This window comes from Coenobita brevimanus, chromosome 107 (genome assembly GCF_032717465.1).
Source record: "Coenobita brevimanus isolate Jiangsu-jjx chromosome 107, ASM3271746v2, whole genome shotgun sequence".
Lineage (NCBI taxonomy): Eukaryota > Metazoa > Arthropoda > Malacostraca > Decapoda > Coenobitidae > Coenobita > Coenobita brevimanus.
The window spans coordinates 19228984-19248512 of NC_137060.1; the positions used below are offsets into that span (position 1 = coordinate 19228984).

Sequence of the window (19529 nt, forward strand, 5' to 3'; positions counted from 1 at the left end):
GACTCTACACTGAGTGACAAGCCAAATTGTCTCTTGTGCACCAGGAAACCATTTACTATGCTGGGTGGTAACCATATAACCAAAGTTTGGCGCCTGGTGGTTTAGTGGGTAATTACTGCGCTCCAATCGGAGTGAGCTGGTGAAGGTTTATATCCAAGGGATGGTTGGGGTTGACTGCTCATGAAATGCCACTCAGGGATGAGTGAGGCTCGTCACTCTCATCTTAAACGTTGCGACCAAATGCATAGCCCCGGGCTCCTACGCTCCTGATGGGGCATTGTACGATTGGATGATGGATGGATGGATGGATGGATAATAATCCATCCAGCCATCCATCATCCAATCCTATGTTGCCCCATAAGGAGCATAGGAGCCTGGGGCTAGGCAATAATAATAATAATAATAATCTATCTATCTATTTATCTATTGCCAGACGCCTCAATCCCGTTTGGGGTGGCCACAAACAAATCGCCTCCAAGTCGCCCCGTCCCCCGCCATTTCACTGCCCTGCTCCCAACTCACACCCCCCTCTCTCATATACCTCTCCACCCCATCCCTCCATCTCATCCTCGGCCTCCCACTCCCTCTTCCCCCCTCCACCTCACTCACATACACTCTCTTCGTCAGTCGTTCACCCTCCATCCTCTCCACATGGCCAAACCACCTCAGTGTGTTCCTCATAATGTTTCCTATCACATCCACATCAACACCACAACGCTCCTTTATATCCTCATTCGTCAGCCTGTCTCTCCATGTGACTCCACAGGCTCCTCTTAAATAACTCATTTCCACTGCTCTCACTCTTGACTTGTGTCCCTCCAACAACGTCCAAGCTTCACTTCCATACGTTAGAGTTGGTATCACAATACTGTCATGTAGTAACTTTTTCACTTCCATGCTCACTTCCCTGTTTCTTATCACTGCTTTCAAAGAACCAGCAACCTTTCTTCCCTGCTGTACCCTTTCAAGTACTTCACCCTCCAAACCTCCATCCTTACTCATCACACTACCCAAGTACTTAAACGTACTCACGTTTTCCAATTCCTCACCATCCAACCTCACTGTACATTCACTGACTTCACCTCTCTCAAAGACCATCACTTTACTCTTCCCTACATTCACCTTTAGATTCCGTTTCTTACACACTCTCCCAAACTCATCCACCAAGCCTTGCAGCTCCCCTTCGTCTTCACTCAACAACACAGTATCATCTGCAAACAACAGTATAGGGAGTTTCCAAACACTATCCTCTCTCACCAGGGCCACTCCAACATCCACTACCCTACCTTGTATCTCTGTTATTACCCCATCCATGTACAGATTGAACAACCATGGAGACATGACACATCCCTGTTTCAACCCAACTTTCAAAGAGAAAAATTCACTTAGTTCACCATCCACATGCACTGCAGCCTTCGCACCATCGTACATACTCTTCACAGCATTCAACAACTTCCCATCTACTCCATATATTCTTAACACATTTCACAATCCTTGTCTATCCACCCTGTTATATGCTTTCTCCAAATCCATGAAAGCCGCATACAATTTCTTTCCCTTCTCTAGAAACTTCTCCACTAAAGATCTAAAAATGAATATCTGATCTACACAACCTCTTCCCTTCCTAAAGCCTCCCTGTTCTTCTCCAACTAATTTCTCTGTTCGTTCTCTAACTCCGTCAATAAGTATCCTACCATACACTTTTCCTATTATACTAAGAAGACAAATGCCCCTATGATTACCAAACACTTCTTTTTCCCCTTTTCCTTTGTACAAGGGAATAATTATACCTGACTTCCAATCCTCCGGGACTCTACCTTCCTCCCAGGCCAATCTGCACATCTTCCACATCCATTCTACTACTATCTCTCCCCCATGCTTCAGCATTTCACCACACACTCCATCAATTCCTGGGGCTTTCCCTGATTTAACTTTCTTCATTGCTTCCACAACTTCTATCCTACTGATTTCTTCCTGTCTTCTCACCTCCCTCCTTCTCCCAGCCACCTATACTCGCATTACTTCCATCCTCTATGTTCAACAATTCCTTAAAGTGTTCTCTCCATCTGCTCACTTTTTCTCCCTTCTCCACTAGTAATCTACCATTTTTATCTTTCACTCCCCTGCTAACCTCACTTCCACCCTGTCTTACTCTTTTCACCTCTTTCCAGAACATTTTCTTACAGTCCCTCCACTTTACACTCAAATTCCTTCCAAATTCCTCATCCACTCTCTTCTTACTAATCTTTTCACCTCCCTCTTTCTTTCTACATATAACTCTCTCTTCCGCCTCTCAACTTCTTCCACGCCCCTATTTCTCATCCATTCATTGTCTGCTTTCTTCTTTGGTGCCACAGCCTGTTTCACCTCTTCAGTCCACCACGCTGTTCCTTGCACCCCCCTCCGTCTTCTCTTCCTTCCACACACCACATCACATGCTGCACATATTTCTTCTGTAAATATCCTACACACACCTTCCACGTCTCCCATCTGCTCCAATTCATATTTGCCCAATCATTCCTCCACTTCTCTCTTATACTCTGCCTTTTTCTCATCCTCTTGTAACCTTTCCACTCTCCTTGCAACTCCTCCTTCCTCTCGTCTTTCCCTTCTTCTATTCCTCCATCTTACTTGAATTCTAATTCTGGCCACCACCAAGTAGTGGTCAGAAAGTCCACTCCCCCAACCTCTATAAACTCTTGCATCCATTACACATCTTCGCATCCTTTCATCCACACACACATAATCAATGATTGCCTTCCTTTCATTCAGTTCACCACCCACCCTTCTCATCACTCGCCATGTATACCTGTGGATCATTTTATGCCTGAAGAGGGTATTGGCTATCACCAACCCCCTCCCAGCACAAATGTCCACTAACGCACTCCCATTCTCATCTATCCCAGCAGGCACACCCCACTCACCAACTATTCCATCCACCTTCACATTCCCAACTTTACCATTTATATCACCAATCAAAAACACTCTCTCATTCCTTCCAAACTTTTCCATGCACACTTCTACATTTGTCCAGAACTCTTCTCTCACTCTTCTAGCACGATCTTGCATTGGCGCATACACACATACAATCGCCCACATTTGTATTCCAACTTTCAACTTTACCCACACAATCCTTGATCCAACTGATCCATACTGTCTTATGCTCTTCTTCCATCTTTTACTCACAACTATACATACTCCTTCCTTTGCCCTCTCATTCTCACCTACTCCTGCACATTTACCCCATCCATACTCCCATTCTCTCACACTTTCTCCTCTCCATTTTGTTTCAGTTATTCCACATACATCCACTTTCGCACCCTCAAGCACCTGGACAATCTCTCTCTCTTTCACCTCATCATTCACTCCCCTTACATTCCACGTTCCGATAACCATGTCCTTTGTCCGGTCCTTGGTCGTCATCGTTTGGTCAGTCCTTGTCCGAGGCTTATTGTTTGTTTTTTTAGTTAGTTGTTTTCCGGGGAGGGGCACTAACCCTTCGCCAACCCTTTTAGTTGCCTTTTACGACAAGAAGGGATACTGGGGGATTATTCTTGAAAAAAAAAACCCTACCCCCAGGGGTATTAATGATTGTTTCTCAAGTTGTTTACTTTATCATTTAATACTATATGCAATTTTCATTATACTAGACATTACTATTAAGCTTTACAAACAGCTGTATCTCAAGAATAATTAATAAAATTCAGGTACCCCCAAGGAATAATCTTGAACCCTTGGTGATGTGTTCCAAAATATAACAATTTCTGTACAAATGGAACAGTAGAGAAATTGGTAAATTATCTTTACATGTATGAATGCAGCTTAATAAGCACTCTTTCCATATTTCATCACAATTTAACAGAAAAGTATAACATAAAAAAAAGACAGTATATAATAAGTACTTACTGTACTTACCAATACTTTTCTGCTTCTTTGTTTGTATTCTCTGCATTCATCATCATCATGATACTGATATCTTTTCCCATCTAAGCATGAGGTGAGGTAGGGTCCTATTTTTCACACTACAGTATTGTAGTGTACAGTAAATCCTCGTTTTTTGCAGCTTGGATGTTCTGCCAAAACCGTGCGAAATGCGAAATGTCGAATTGTGAAGTTAAGAATCAATGAGAAAAATAGAGGAGCGTTCTGGTGGGACATGTACCTACCCTATCAGAAAGTACTATAACACCAAACAGGCCCTACCCAAAATTAAATGAAGAGTGTTTACTAGTGCTAAAACAGCATAACACAATAAACATGTACCTGAAAAGACATTAAAGCTGTTATAAAGAGCTGCAACACCAAAAATCGTTACCAGAAGTAAAGTGAAGACTGGCTTGACTGGCAAGTGAAGGTGTGTTGAGGCTGGATGGGCTAGTTCCTGGTGTCACTAACCAAGGAAAAACTGCCACTTTTCACCAGATTATTTAATTTTCAATATTTAAGTCAGTTAACTAAACCTCGGTCATTTTATGTGCCTTCTTTGTCACTAAAAGGAAGGGAGAAACTATAACATTTTACTCACTGCTACAGGGAAGAGTGGCTGTAATACAGTCAAACAGAATAAAAAATTGGTGGGCTGAGTCTACCACCTCTGTATTGGGACGGTTATTATTCTTTCCTTCCTTAAATATCGATAAGCTTTATTTTACATCCATTTCAGGTATTTGTCCATCAAGACAAAAATAAATAGTGTTACGAGACACATGTAACAATTCTTTGTTACGAAATAGTAGCACGACACAGCTGAAGATCATACGTTGTGATCACAAACAATATCAAACTCACGTGTGTCTACTGCCCGGCTGGACCTCCTGTGCATTCACGACACGGCTGAAGATTGTACATTATGATCATAAACAATAACAAACTCACGTGAGTCTACTGCCCCACTGGACCTGCTATATAAAGATTATGGGAAACTGTTGCAGAGAAAAATGGACAGTGCCTAGACTGAGCATCGGTACGCATTGTCTGCTGAGTGTTGGCTGCCGGCTGGGAGCACTGAATTGTGGGGAAATTCACGAATTGTGAGACAACTTGGAAACTTTTTTCTTGTGTGAAAAACGAGGCATCGAAATGAAATGCGTCCAAATATGAGGACTTACTGTATATTTCATTACCACTACCTCTAACTCCACTTTCTTATTACTCACTCCAACTTGTTCTCACTAAAAAATTCATTTACCTGTACATCTGCTCTGTTTGCTTACTTCTACCATACTAATATCTTTCCAATACTTCTCTTACTCCTTGCCCAAATTTCCCATCAGTTTCAGATAACTGTTAAATGTTTACTGCTATTCTTGACAAAATGCAATGCTTTTTTTCCTTTTGTGTGACTATATATATATACTGTAATAAACTAAGCTTGGGGAATTACTTAACAAGGTCCTATAACAACCATATCATATGCCATTCAAAACTCTCCCTATTTATGGTTTGCATGTACTATAAATACAGTACAGTATTCATTTGGTTTTTTAAATTAAGCTGTGCATGATGCACTATATGTGTACCTGCTGTATCCTGAGTAGTGTTGGTGACAGTGTGATGGGGCTGGCCATGTGGAAGCTCCTTGAGTAATCTCCAGCCACTGCCACCAAGGACACCCAAACCTGCACACATGCTGTCGTCACACTCAGCCGATCTTTGGGTAGAAGACAGCTGTCATAATATGCATTGCTGTTTGACACAAATCCATCAGTACAAATTTATGAAAAACACTTTCGTATCAAGATCATATTCACCAGCCTAAAGATGAGACACAGTATCTTGCTGCATACTGAAATTTAATCCCATTTCATTCAACAGATCATACTTTCCACTAGGAAAGGATTCTTAATAAGTGACCCATTATCAACATCCTGATCTTGTATCCCACTTAAGGACTGGGTGAGGTAAGATCCAAAAACAAGGAAAGGTAAAATATGAAAGTGAGGAAACTATCAAAAGGATGCCCTGTGAAATGAGCACAACACTTGTTCTCACATCACTCAAACCCTTGGAATCCCGGCTCCACCTTACAAACCTTACCATTTGCACATTTTTAAAAATTAACAGATCCCCTTCATATACACCTGTCATGGAGTCAATCCACCAACTGCCAAATTAAAAAGTGGCTCCCAAACCCATGCCATGTGCTCCTCTGTACATATTCATCCAACCAACTCAAATCATGTCAATTTCCTAGTCTCATTAACTCTTATAAAATGCTTTCTTACAAACTCCTTTGCCATATCCATCAACCTTTTTTGTCTACCATGCCACTTTCTACCATCAACTCAATCACAAATATATAGGCTAGTTCTCAGTAGTTTACCTTCCACATCAATATTCCTGGTACTTTCCACATAATCTGCAACATGAGCTAACACATTCTCGAGATTCAGAAATGATAGAACAACCTTCTATAAGTTCATTCTGAAGGCGAGATGGGGGTTGAAGTACAGTAATCCCTCGATATAATGAACCCTTTTATAGCAAACTTCGGATATAACGACCCAACATTTCCTGAGCGAACTTCCGCTGGATATAGCAACCTTTGGTCGGTGTATGCGGCAGAAGTTCATGACCAAGCATTCCCTGAACGAACTTCTGCCGGATACACCAACCTTCGGCTGGTGTATGCAACGGAAGTTCACATAGCAGCTGGCTCCCATGACTCACCATCGAGGAAGCACCCGTGCGACGAGTCACGTAAGCTAGCTAGCCCACGCGCCTAACCCCTTTCCATGCTGGGTCTTTCTCAGTCTGTGTGTAGTATTTGCTCTGTCTGGTTCTCTCCCACCTTACCTCTCTCGCGTGTGCGACCTCTCGTACCATGTATGACCTACCTACACTTCCTACCAATGGCAAGAATGGCTTCAAAATCAACTAGCCCTTCATCCTCAAGCAAGGGGAAGAGGAAGATTCTCTCCCTGACTGAGAAGTATAAAATTATTCAGGGGTTTGAGGAAGGGGCAACAAGAAGTCAACTCAGGAATAAATACGACCTCAAGAAAACTACAGTCCATGACCTCATCAAGGGGATGTAGAAGGTGAAGGAGGCCATGAAAGCAGTAAAGGCCAGCAAGAACGGGAAGGAACTGTACTGCGACTGACATCTTACCATGGAAAATGAGAGCAGAGGGTGTTCCTGTTCATGGTGTTGATATTCAACAAGCAGAGCAGAGGCTTGCTCGTCACTTAGGCCACGAGAATTTCAAGTGCAGTGATGGTGGGCTGTGACACTTTAGGCGGTGTCACGGCACTGTGTATAAGGCAATCATGGATGAGCTTTTCAGCACAGATGCCGAAGCGGTGGATCCCTTCATAAACAACTTTCTTGAGCTGAAGGAGGAGGAGAAGGGCCTCCACAACTTCCAAATCTACAAGCTGATGAAACTGGTCATTTTTGGAAGTCACTCCCCCAAAATACACAGGCCTCCAAGACAATAAGCAGCACTCCAGGGAGGAAGAGTGTGAAGGATCGCATAATGGTGTTGGCGTACGCAAATGCCGACAGGTCCCACTGCCTGAAACTAGTCGTTGTGGGTAAGAGTAGGAAGCCAAGGGCTCTGAAAGGTATTATGGAGAAGCTTCCTAAGGAATACCACAGCAACCACTTTGCCTGGTTTACCCAGGAGATTATAACCGACTGGTTTCATCACAGTTTTGACCCCTCCATTTGGCAGCATTAGGCCTTGTTTGGCATCAGTCTGGAGGATGTTAAGGCTGTGCTCCTTGACAACGCCCAAGCCCACCCCTCCACTGCAAAATTGTGTTCCAAGGATGGAAAAATAAGGGCAATATTTTTATCTCCTAACACGACTGCTTTACTTCGGCCAATGGACCAGGGGATGATAGAAAGTGCGAAAAGGCATCATCGGAATATTTATCTGGATCAGTGCTTTGTCGTGACAGAGGATGGGATGGAGGGGGAGGGGTATGTGGACACCAGGGGGAAGAAGACAACTAGACAATTTTAAGAAATATATCAAGGATGTAATTCTGAAATGTGCAGAGGCCTGGAGGAAAGTGCCAATGACTACCCTCCACAATGCGTGGCGTAATCTCCTAAAAACACCCAAGACTCCAGTCCAGAAGCCAGATTTTGAGAGGTTTCAGCCACCAAAGGCAGCCAAAATGTTGGCTGCAGGTGGCCAAGGCTCCATCCCAGCAGAAAAGGTGGAAGACTGGCTGGATGAGAATGCTGGTCTGCCCGGATACCACCACCAGACAAAGGAGGAAACAGTGCAGGAACTGACCGCACCTGAACCACCTGCGGAGAAGGAAGAGGAGAGGCCACGTGGGCCATCCCTCTCTGCAGCCATTGATGCAGCAGACACATTCTTGGCCGTAGCAGAGGACATTAGTGGCTTTCTTTAGGAAAATTATGAACTTCTCAGATGGATTAGGCTGGACCTTATGAGGAGAGACCAAGTCCAGAAGAAAATTTAAGACTTCTTTAAGCCTGTTGTCTTGCCTCCAAGAAAAAAGAAGTGTACTATGTCAGAGACCTTGAGTGTGTCTGTTGCTTCGACGTCCTCTGTAAGCCTCCCCAGTTTGCCTTCTGGCACCAGCACAACTTCCTTGCTGACACAAATGACACCAGAGCCACCAGCATTGTAAATATTGTTCTAGAGTGTTCAGTTTGTATTATTCAGTGTTAAATTAGGTATAGTGCTCTAGTGATACAGTACGAAAATTTCTGGTGTGCAGTGTCGTGTGCTCCGGTGTACAGGTGTATTGTGTGATGCCAGCATTTAACCTCTTCAGAAATCCCCCCTGCCTCCCTCCTATTCCTGTGCTGACTACACCATCACTTCTTGGCATTTCCTGACACTCCCTGGCATGGTAAATGTACTGTAACAGTAAAGGCGTACCCTGGTTTAATGATGTAAGTGGTTAGGCAAAACCCAATCATTAGGCAAGGTATCGTCTATCGGGGTACTTTTAACATGTAAAGTAGTGTGAAGTGTTTACCAGCCTTGAGTTTCCTCCCAAGCCAAGCCCAAAACCCACCCAAATGAGCCCAAAACAAAAGTTTAAAGCCAATCTAAATGGCCTAACAGCTGTCAAGGAAGCTAACCTAAGCCTAACACCTGTAAATAACTCACTAAAACCAACAAAAAAAATCTGAATATTGTCAACTATAAGTCTGGAAAAAATCAAGCTTAGTAAACTGTAACCAAAAATGACAATGTTCACTCCACCTATGGCTAAAATGCATTAACCTAAGTCTGAAAAGTTATAAATCAACCTAAACACAATTTTACTCTTTAAAAAAAAAAAAAAAAAAAAAAAAAAAAAAAAAAAAAAAAAATTAAACCGGGGTTTGGCCATCGTTAGGAGGGGTATGGCGGTGCCGGGTATTTCTACCCCTATCGTTAGGCCAGGGTATTGCATCCACAGTAGGGGTATCGTATCGAGGTATTACTGTACTGTATTACATTATAGGCATTGTATTTACATGTACAACTTCATACAGGATGGTATTTACTGTACGTGTACTGTACATGAATGACGAGGTGAGACAGGCTGTCGCACAAAAGAAGAAAGCATATAATGAATGGATGAGAAATAGGGGCGTGGAAGAAGTTCAGAGACGGAAGAGAGAGTTATATGTAGAAAGGAAGAGGCAGGTAAAAAGATTGGTAAGAGAGAGTAAGAAGAGAGTGGATGAGGAATTTGGAAGGAATTTGAGTGTCAAGCGGAGGGAATGTAAGAAAATGTTCTGGAAAGAGGTAAAGAGAGTCAGACAGGGTGGCAATGAAGTTAGTAGGGGAGTGAAAGATAAAAATGGTAAATTAGTAGCTGAGACGGGAGAAAAAGTGACCAGATGGAGAGAACACTTCAATGAATTGTTGAACATAGAGAATGAAAGTAATGTGAGTGTAAGTGGCTGGGGACTGGCTGGGAGAAGGAGAGAGGTGAGAAGACAGGAAGAAATCAGTAGGATGGAAGTTGTGGAAGCAATGAAGAATGTCAAAATGGGGAAAGCCTCAGGAACTGATGGAGTGTGTGGTGAAATGCTGAGGTATGGGGGAGAAAGAGTAGTAGAATGGATGTGGAAGATGTGCAGACTGGCCTGGGAGGAAGGTAAAGTCCCGGATGATTGGAAGTCAGGTATAATTATTCCCTTGAACAAAGGTAAAGGGGAAAAAGAAGTGTGTGGTAATCATAGGGGCACTTGTTTTCTTAGTGTAATAGGAAAAGTATACAGTAGGATACTTATTGACATAGTTAGGGAAATAACAGAGGAATTTGTTGGAGAAGAACAGGGAGGCTTTAGGAAGGGAAGAGGTCGTCTAGATCAGATATTCATTCTTACATCTTTAGTGGAAAAGTGTCTAGAGAAGGGAAAGAAGTTGTAAGCAGCCTTCAAGGATTTGGAGAAAGCATATGACAGGGTGGATAGACAAGGATTGTGGAAAGTATTAAGAAAATATGGGGTAGATAGGAAGCTGTTGAATACCGTAAAGAGTATGTATGAGGGTGATAAGGCTACAATGCGTGTGGACAGTGAACTAAGTGAGTTTTTCTATTTGAAGGTTGGGTTGAAACAGGGATGTGTCATGTCTCCATTGTTGTTCAATCTGTATAGCGATGGGGTAATAATAGAGATATTGTACAAGGTAGGGCAGTGGATACTGGAGTGGCACTAATGAGAGAGGGCAGTGTTTGGAAACTCCCTGTAGTTTGCTGATGATATTGTGTTGTTAAGTGAAGATGAAGGGGAGCTGCAAGGCTTGGTGGATGAGTTTGGGAGTGTGTGTAAGAAATGCAATCTAAAGGTGAATGTAGGGAAGAGTAAAGTTATGGTCTTTGAGAGAGGTGAAGTCAGTGACAGTGAGGTTGGATGATGAGGAAAAGGAAAATGTAAGTTTAAGTACTTGGGTGGTGTGATGAGTAAGGATGGAAGTTTGGAGGGTGAAGTGCTTGAAAGTGTACAACACGGAAGAAAGGTTGCTGGTTCCTTGGAGGCAATGATAAGAAACAGGGAAGTGAGCATGGAAGTGAAAAAGTTATTACGTGACAGTATTGTGATACCAACTCTAACGTATGGAAGTGAAGCTTGGACCTTGTTGGAGGGACACAAGTCAAGAGTGAGAGCAGTGGAAATGAGTTATTTGAAAGGAGCCTGTGGAGTCACATGGAGTGACAAACTGACAAATGAGGATGTGAAGGAGCATTGTGATGTGGATATGGATGTGATAAGAAGCATTAGGAGAAACATACTGAGGTGGTTTGGGCATGTGGAGAGGATGGAGAGTGAGAGACTGATGAGGAGAGTGTATGTGAGAGAGGCGGAGGGGAAGGCCAAAGATGAGATGGAGGGATGGAGTGGAGAGGTATATGAGAGAGGGGGGTGTGAATTGGGAGCAAGGCAGGCAGTTAAATGGCAGGGGACAGGGTGACGTGGAGACAATTTGTTTGTGGCCACCCCATATAAGGGGTTAAGGCATCTGGCAATAGATAGATAGATAGTACTGTACAACTACATAAACCATTGAATTCTCCATGTAAAACTTAATAGAGTAAGTTGTGATTGTGCATGCAGGACCGAACGACTCCACAGATAGAGTGACCTTGGGTCAGTAATCCCTCCGTTAATAACGACCAACGAATACAGCAAACTTTCAGATATATGGACCCACCCCTCCCCACAATCAGTTCGTTATATCAAGGGTTTACTGTAATGTAACTGTCAATAACTCATAACCAAAGACTCACCAATAGCAAAGCGTTTGGTTGGCGATGGTATAAGTGAGGTAAGGCTGAGTCTGAGTAGGGCACCTCCCTCATGTGGTTGGACATAAACCTTGTGCTGACCAATGCGAGCAATGGTGCCTGGCAAAGGGAAACACATTATATACTATTAGAGAGCATAAGTTATGTCAATGATAAGAAACAAAAATGGATAAAACTATATCAACTTCAAACAAGGAAGGAAATCATCCAATATAATACCAATATGCCAGGAATCGAACCCGGGTTCGATTCCTGGCATATTGGTAATACATTGGATGATTTTTCCTGTGTACAAAACAGGTTTCTCTCTTCATTCTGACTATCTGTAAGTGCTTGGGAGAGATTAAAAGCATTACTTGCCCAAGTGCCAGGGGGTTATCTCATCCTCTTCAGGCCCACAGTTGGGGGCAGAGGGACATTGGTTACAAGACTGTGACAATGTTAGATAACTTTTACCTGGTTGTGGTGTAGTGGTATGCTGCCTTGCTCTCACCTGAGAGTCTCAGGTTCGATTCCCGGCATATTGGTAATATACTGGATGATTTTTCCTGTGTACAAAACAGGTTTCTCTCTTCAAGGAAGGAAATATCTAAACTCACTTCAAATGAGGTGGAGTACATCTGAATTAACTTGAAAAAGGAAGAATATACCACATCTAAATTCATGTATTCACTCTAAATAAGGAATGACGTACAGAACAATTATCATCATCATCATCATCATCTGGACCTCCAAAAACACCCTAGGGCTGGGTGAGGAGTAGCACATCCAGACAGCCAAAGTTTGCCCAATCCATGGGCCACACGCCCATTCACTCATCATTCAAGCCCCCAGAATCCTGACTCTATCTGATTTGCCAAAAACATTCACCATCACTTTACTGTGTGTGTACAGAACAAAAATTAACTTGAATCAAAATTCTGATTATGGAAGCAGGACTTTAACATAATTCTAGATAATGAGACAATTCTAGTTATGATGACGAGTTAAAAAAAAATGATTTTTCATTTTTTAAACCGTGTCAAGTTTCAGTTTTGGTCAGATTATGTCTGTCCTAGAATCAGCTGCTCTTGCGCTGACCAGCATCTTCACGCCGCAATATATTTCTTTGATCAGTCTGTATAAATACACTTTTCATGATAGAATGCTGGTTTTGGTGTCATTTTAAAGCTGAATAATTGTACTTTATTGTATTATGTAAAAAAAAACTGGATACAGTAACAAAGAAATCAAAGAGTCAAACGAGTTGATGTATGGCAAAAACCAAAAATATCATACCTTGCCAATGTTTTCGTTTTCGTTTTTAAAGGCTCCAACATGCTTGCATGTGTCGGCCCTGGTCACCTAATGGCGGCTCTCCACGCTGCACGATCCATTGCAGCCTCCCTGTTCAGTCCCTTAACCCTGAGGTCACACTTGATGACCTCGTCCCATGTCTTTCTCACTCTACCCCTCATAACCCCACCCCCAATATTAACACTTCTCACCTTCCTCACCCAATTATCATCCCCCATCCTCTCCACATGTCCAAACCATCTCAATCTACCTCTCCTCATCACAACACCAATACACTCCAGTCCCATCCTACCTCTCAACTCTTCCATCGTAAACCCAGCCCCTCCAGGCCTTGGATGCAGGGACGCACTGCACATCCACCTAATCATTGTCATTTCTGTACGTCTGAGCCAGCGAATATCCTCCTCCTTCACTGTCCAAGTCTCACTACCATACAGCATTACACTCCTAACACATGTTGCATACAAAGACCCCTTAGCACGTAGGGAGAGTCCTCTCAATGTCAGGAGAGGCAAGAGCTCCCTGAACTTTTTCTAACCACTTCTCACCCTAGCCAGAGAGCTAGCTCCAGCCCCACCTCCAGCACACACCATGTCTCCCAAATAACAAAACTCTTCCACACACTCAAGAGATTCACCAGCAAGTTCAATCCTTTCACGTCTGACAATCTCCACCTGCTCACACCGACACGCCGTACACATAAAATCAGCATTATCTCACAGTCTACCCCTGATACCACTACATCTCTTATGCACCCATTTATCACACACACTGCACAAGATGGAATTACATCCCACGCCCTTGTGGCAAACTGCACATGGCCACTCTCCCTCGTCTTTGACAGTACCGCCACCAACCCTATATATCATCACTTTTGTTTTATCTGCATTTACCCTTAAACCCTTTTGCCCCATACCATCTCTCCACTTCCTAAACCTTTCCTCTGCCTCCCTTTCGTTCTCTGCAATCAACACCAAATCATCAGCATACAGCAACTCCCATGGGAGTCCGTTTCTAAAGTCATGTGAAAGGGCTTCAAGTACCATGATAAACAACATGGGACTCAAAACTGACCCCTGATGCACACCAACATTCACAGAAAACTCATCACTCAGAGCTCCATTCACTCTTACCTGGGTGTGAGCACCCACATACATAGCCATAACCACCTTAACCAGCCACTCCTCCAAGCCAAGCTTTCTCATTGCCCACTTCACCACCTCTCTAGGGACTCTGTCAAAAGCCTTTTCCAAATCAACAAAAACAAAATAAAGATCCCTTCTCCTACCAATATATTTTTCCTGAAGCTGTTGAACAATGAATATAGCATCAGTGGTCCCCCTACCTGGCATAAACCCAAACTGCATCTCATCAATATTCACTCTTTCTCTAATCATACCTTCTAAAACTCTCTTCATTACCTTCATTATCTGATCTAAAAGCTTTATACCTCTATAATTTCCTCTTTCCAGGGCATCACCCTTCCCTTTATACACATTTACAATTACACTCTTCAGCCAATCATCTGGGACAACACACTCATAAATAATCCTATTTATCAGGTCAGTGACTAAACTCACCCCTATATCGCCTGAGGTCTTCAACATTTCGGCAGTCAACCCAGACACACCTGCTGCCTTCCCCACCTTCATCCTGCCTATTGCCTCACTCACAGTAGCAGCACCAACCAAAGGCCAAGGGCCAGACACTGGATCTGCTGGCTCCAAACCTTCCCTGTCCCAGTCAAACTCCTCATTCAACAACCGGTTATAATGCTCTCTCCATGCATCTTTAATATCCTCACCGTTCACCACTACCTTTCCTTCATCATTCTTCACACACTGCTCACCTATAATATCCCGATTATCCCTCTTCACTTGACCTGCCATCCTAAATATCATATTTTTCCTTTCCCCATGATTTAGGTATCAAGTACTAGTCTCTGTGACTCAGACTTTGCCCTGTATACCTCTCTTCTAGCCCTACGCTTGGCAGCCAAATATTCCTCTTTGCTACCACCCTTCTTCCATTCCCGGAAAAGCCTTCTTTTCTCCTTAACTGCAGCTTCTACACCCTCATCCCACCACCAAGTTACTTTATGTCTTTGTGGTCCTCTTGTCCAACCGCATGTTACATCAGTAACTCTCAAGAAATTGTCCTTGAGGGCACTGTACTGTTCATTAACGCCTCTGTCTACAGCTCCCTGTTCAGCCACCACTCTCCTCAACTCGCTATAGAAGGCATCCCTTACAACTGGGTTTTTCAGCTTCCATATTTTCCTCCTAGGTACATAAGTCCTCTTTTTCATCACTTGTTCTTTAAGCACCATATCACAATTCAATAGTTTGTGCTGCTGCACACACTTCTCACTTCCTATAACTTTAACATCCCTCACTAACCTCCTACCAGCCAATCCTAACCAGAAAATAATCTATCTGACAGCTATTTCCCCCTGACTCATACGTAATTAACCTACTGTCTCTTTTCCTAAAATATGTGTTGCACACAATCATGTCCATTGCCTCCCCAAACTCGAGTATCCTTTCCCCTTCTGCATTCCTTAGACCATATGCAGAAGGGGAAAGGATACTCGCGTTGTAGTAAAATATTCGCCAAGAATAGAGTAATAAAGATATATAAATCTGGCTTGAATCATGCAAAACTACAATAAATTACCTTTACAATGATATACAGTTTATGGCTATTTATGCATGTTATTGAACAGTAAAGCTAAAGAAAAAAGATGCACAATTTTGTATGATTCTCAGCCGCATATTCGCTTAATGATCTTTTTCTTTGATCGGTCTGAGTAAATATACTTTTCATGATGGAATGCTGGTTTTGGCGTCATTTTAAAGCTGAATAGTTGTACTTTATCGCAGTACAGTATGTTCAAAAACGGAAAACATAGAAAAGAAAATGTCAAAATGTTGAGTTGAAGTTATGATCCTTAAATGCGACTTATGATGAATATATTTCAAAAGTATCTCTAATCTTAAATGTCAGGACCAACTTGTCTAACCCCTGGCTCCTCTACTCCTCATGGGGCAGCATAGGATTCGATAATGGATAGAAGGATGGACCTTAAATGACGCATAAATGCGTCATCAGAATCTCTGAGGCTGGATCTGGAATGATGCATGAACACGTCATCGGAATCTCTGAGGTTGGATTTGAAATGATGCATGAATGCATCAATGGAATCTCAAAGGGTTAATTGAAAGTAGGCAGGGGATTTAAAAAAAAAAAAGATATTCTGAAGTTCTTAAAAATAAATAAGAACCTAAATAACCAGCAGTGATTTAATCTGTTCTTCTCTACACATCATCATCATCATCATCGTCCGAATTAAAAGTATCACAGCAAAATATTTCCGAAACATTTTTCATTCTTAGGGTATCAAAGTACTGTACATAGAAGTTTTAATCCTACACCAGTGAAACCCCATTCTAGGCCAGTGATGTACTGCTAAACATCACAACTTTTCCATACAACTGATGGCTATAGTTCACTATATGATATTGTTAAATCGGCTTCACGGGTAACAGTGGAACTTGAATAGGCAATGTTCTTGTAATTCACTATGGATTTCATTATTAAACACACACACACACACACACACACACACACGGGAGACACCAAGGAGTGCAGATGTTCGCCTACAGTGCTCCATACCGAGCCAGCATGGCCAGTGGCATTACCTAAATTAGTATCTTTATATGAGTCAAGCTCTGTACCAGGTTAGACTAAATGATTTTTTATTTAAAAAAAAAAAAAAAAATAAGAAGTTTAAACAAGACTTGTTAAAACAGAAAAGAGAATCAAGTGGCGAAAGAATGTGCTCAGTCAGCAGAGGTTTGTTTAGACTACAACTGCCCCAGGGAATGTACAGTAAGTACACTGTGCTTATAGTATTGCAAAATGGACACATACTTTAGTAAAGCAAATTTGGAAAAGAAAAGGGATAAAGGTAGAAAGCAAGATGATGATTTCTACCAAGAACTGGTAGAAGTGGAGACTCACAATAGACTGGCTGAACGTGTACACAAACTGGAAATGGCTTTCAAAAATGAAACTGATGAAATAAAGAAGCAGATGCACTTGCAAAAGGAAGAAATAGAAAAACTAGGAAGAGAGGCCAACAAGAAAGAAACAACCATCAATGAACTAACAGTGGAACTGAGTACACTTAGGAAGAAAATGAGTGAAATGGCAAGGACAGTAGTCAATCACGAGAGTATTATGGAAGAGTTCAAAAATGATACAGAGACAGTTAGGCAAGTAAGCAGTCTCATAGACCAGAGCAGTGATACTGAGGAGAAGATAACACAGGTAAATGAAGCTGTGCAAAGCTACAAAAATGATGTGGAAACCATGTATGCTGAAATGGTGAAAGTAAAGAAGACTTAGAAACAAGGGCAGAGGAAAAAAGCATTAAAAAGGAAGTGAAAAGAATAATCCAAAACAATCCAAAGTTAGTCAGAGATTCAGCAGATATCAACAAATCTATAGTAATCACTGGTATAGAAGAGGAAGAAGTAAAAAACAAGATCACAAGAGACAAAAAGGAGATGGCAAATGTAATGACCTTACTGAAAGAAGTATCAGATGAAATCTGTAGTAAAGATATAGAGGAACATAAAAGGTTAGGGAAATACGAGAAAAGCAAGATAAGACCTCTAAAGGTAACTTTCCAGAGTGTAAACACTGTGGAAGAGATACTAAAAAATGCAAAGAATCTTATGGAAAAAGAGGCATTCAAAGATGTATGGATAAAAAGATGCCTACACAAGAGGAACTGGAATTACTGAAAGAGAAGAGGAAGCAAAAACAAAAAATGAGGGAAGATCAGAAGAGGAGAAGAACACATTTTTTTACAAAGTAATAGGATTGCAGGTACGAAAGTGGTACACAAACAGGAGGGAATAAAAAGGAGGAAGGTAGTAGAACCATGTCAAGACAAGTATATAAACAATATGATAAAGTTGATGTACTTAAATGTGGATGGAATGGTATCTAAATTATTAGAGATGAATGATTATGTCAGAGAAAATGAACCACATATAATATGCCTAACTGAAACAAAATTAACACCAAGGATATCCAATGACATACTAAACTTAGAAGAATACAATATATGGAGAAGAGACAAATTCAAAAAAAGGAGGAGGAATTATAATATTAACTAAGAAAAATCTAAAAGTCAATGAAATATAACTAGATATACCATCACAAGTAGAACTGATTCCAGTAGAGATCAACACATCTGAAGGGAAAGTAATTGTAGCCAATTTGTACGTGCCACCCAGATCAAACACATGGGAAAGAGACGAATATGAAGACCTGGCAGTGAGTACAATTCAAAATTTAAGATCATTACTACATAAAATGGAAGAGAAATCAGAAAGAATTATACTAACTGGAGATTTTAATACAAATATAAATTGGAATATTCTAGATATAATTAGCCAAGAAAGCTGTTGGGACCAAAAGCACCTGGATCTCGTGCAAGAGTTTTTCCTAACACAACATGTAAGGGAAACCACCAGAAAAAGAGAACTCGATGTACCTTCAATGCTAGAGCTAATATTTACTAGGCAAGAAAATGATATTGACAGTTTAATATATCACCCTCCACTCGGCAAAAGCGATCATGCAGTACTAAATTACAACTTCAGGATAGCATATGACATAGTTAACAGCAATGAAAGTTACAAAAAGAGCCTAAACTATAAAAAGGGAAATTATCAAGACCTAAAGAAGTATTTCTTAGAAGTTGATTGGGAAAATGAGCTTAGAGGACAAGATTTAAATGCTGTATATAAAAAATTCTGTGAATTTTATGAAATAGGAGTCCAGAAGTACATCCCACAGCACAAAGAAGCAGATAAGAAAATATAGAAATGGTTCAATACAGAATGTAAAAAATCAAAAGAAAGAAGAGATTTGTTGTGGAATAGATACAGAAGACACAATAGTGAAAGAGCATATAATAATTACAAACAGGCAAGAAACGATTATACAAGAATAAGGAGGGAAGCCCAAAAACATTTTGAGGAGGATATAATAAATAAAAGTAGTGATCAACCAAAGCTATTTTACAGCTACATCAGAAGCAAAACCAAAGTAAAAGATATAATACAATCCATTACGGACGAGGGAATCACCTATACACAAGAGAAAGATATTTGTGAAGCGCTAAATAAGAATTTCCAATTAGTTTTTACAGAGGAAAAAAATTTTAAGAGGGACTATGTGGAACATGCATGTCCACACATACTACCAGATATACACATATCAGAAAAAGTAATACAGGAGGAGTTAAGTGAATTAGACAGAGGAAAAGCAAGTGGTCCTGATGAAATTTTATGTTGGGTACTACGAGAATGTGCAACGGAGTTAAGTAAACCATTATGTTTAATTTTCAAGAAATCCTTGAATCAAGGTAAACTACCTGATATTTGGAAGAAAGCAAATATTGTCCCCTTATTCAAGAA

The 19529-nt window shown here is 41.4% G+C and overlaps 1 protein-coding gene across 1 annotated transcript in view; it reads right to left on the bottom strand.

Annotated features, from left to right (window-relative positions):
• The window catches only part of HERC2 (E3 ubiquitin-protein ligase HERC2), a 433977-nt gene that overhangs the window by 214063 nt on the left and 200385 nt on the right, over nucleotides 1-19529 (bottom strand). Inside the window, exons 42-43 of the mRNA XM_080285543.1 lie at nucleotides 11719-11835; nucleotides 5520-5650 (exon numbers count right to left, since the gene is read on the bottom strand). Coding sequence (XP_080141669.1) covers nucleotides 5520-5650; nucleotides 11719-11835 — 248 coding nt within the window. The remainder of the gene's footprint in view (nucleotides 1-5519; nucleotides 5651-11718; nucleotides 11836-19529) is intronic.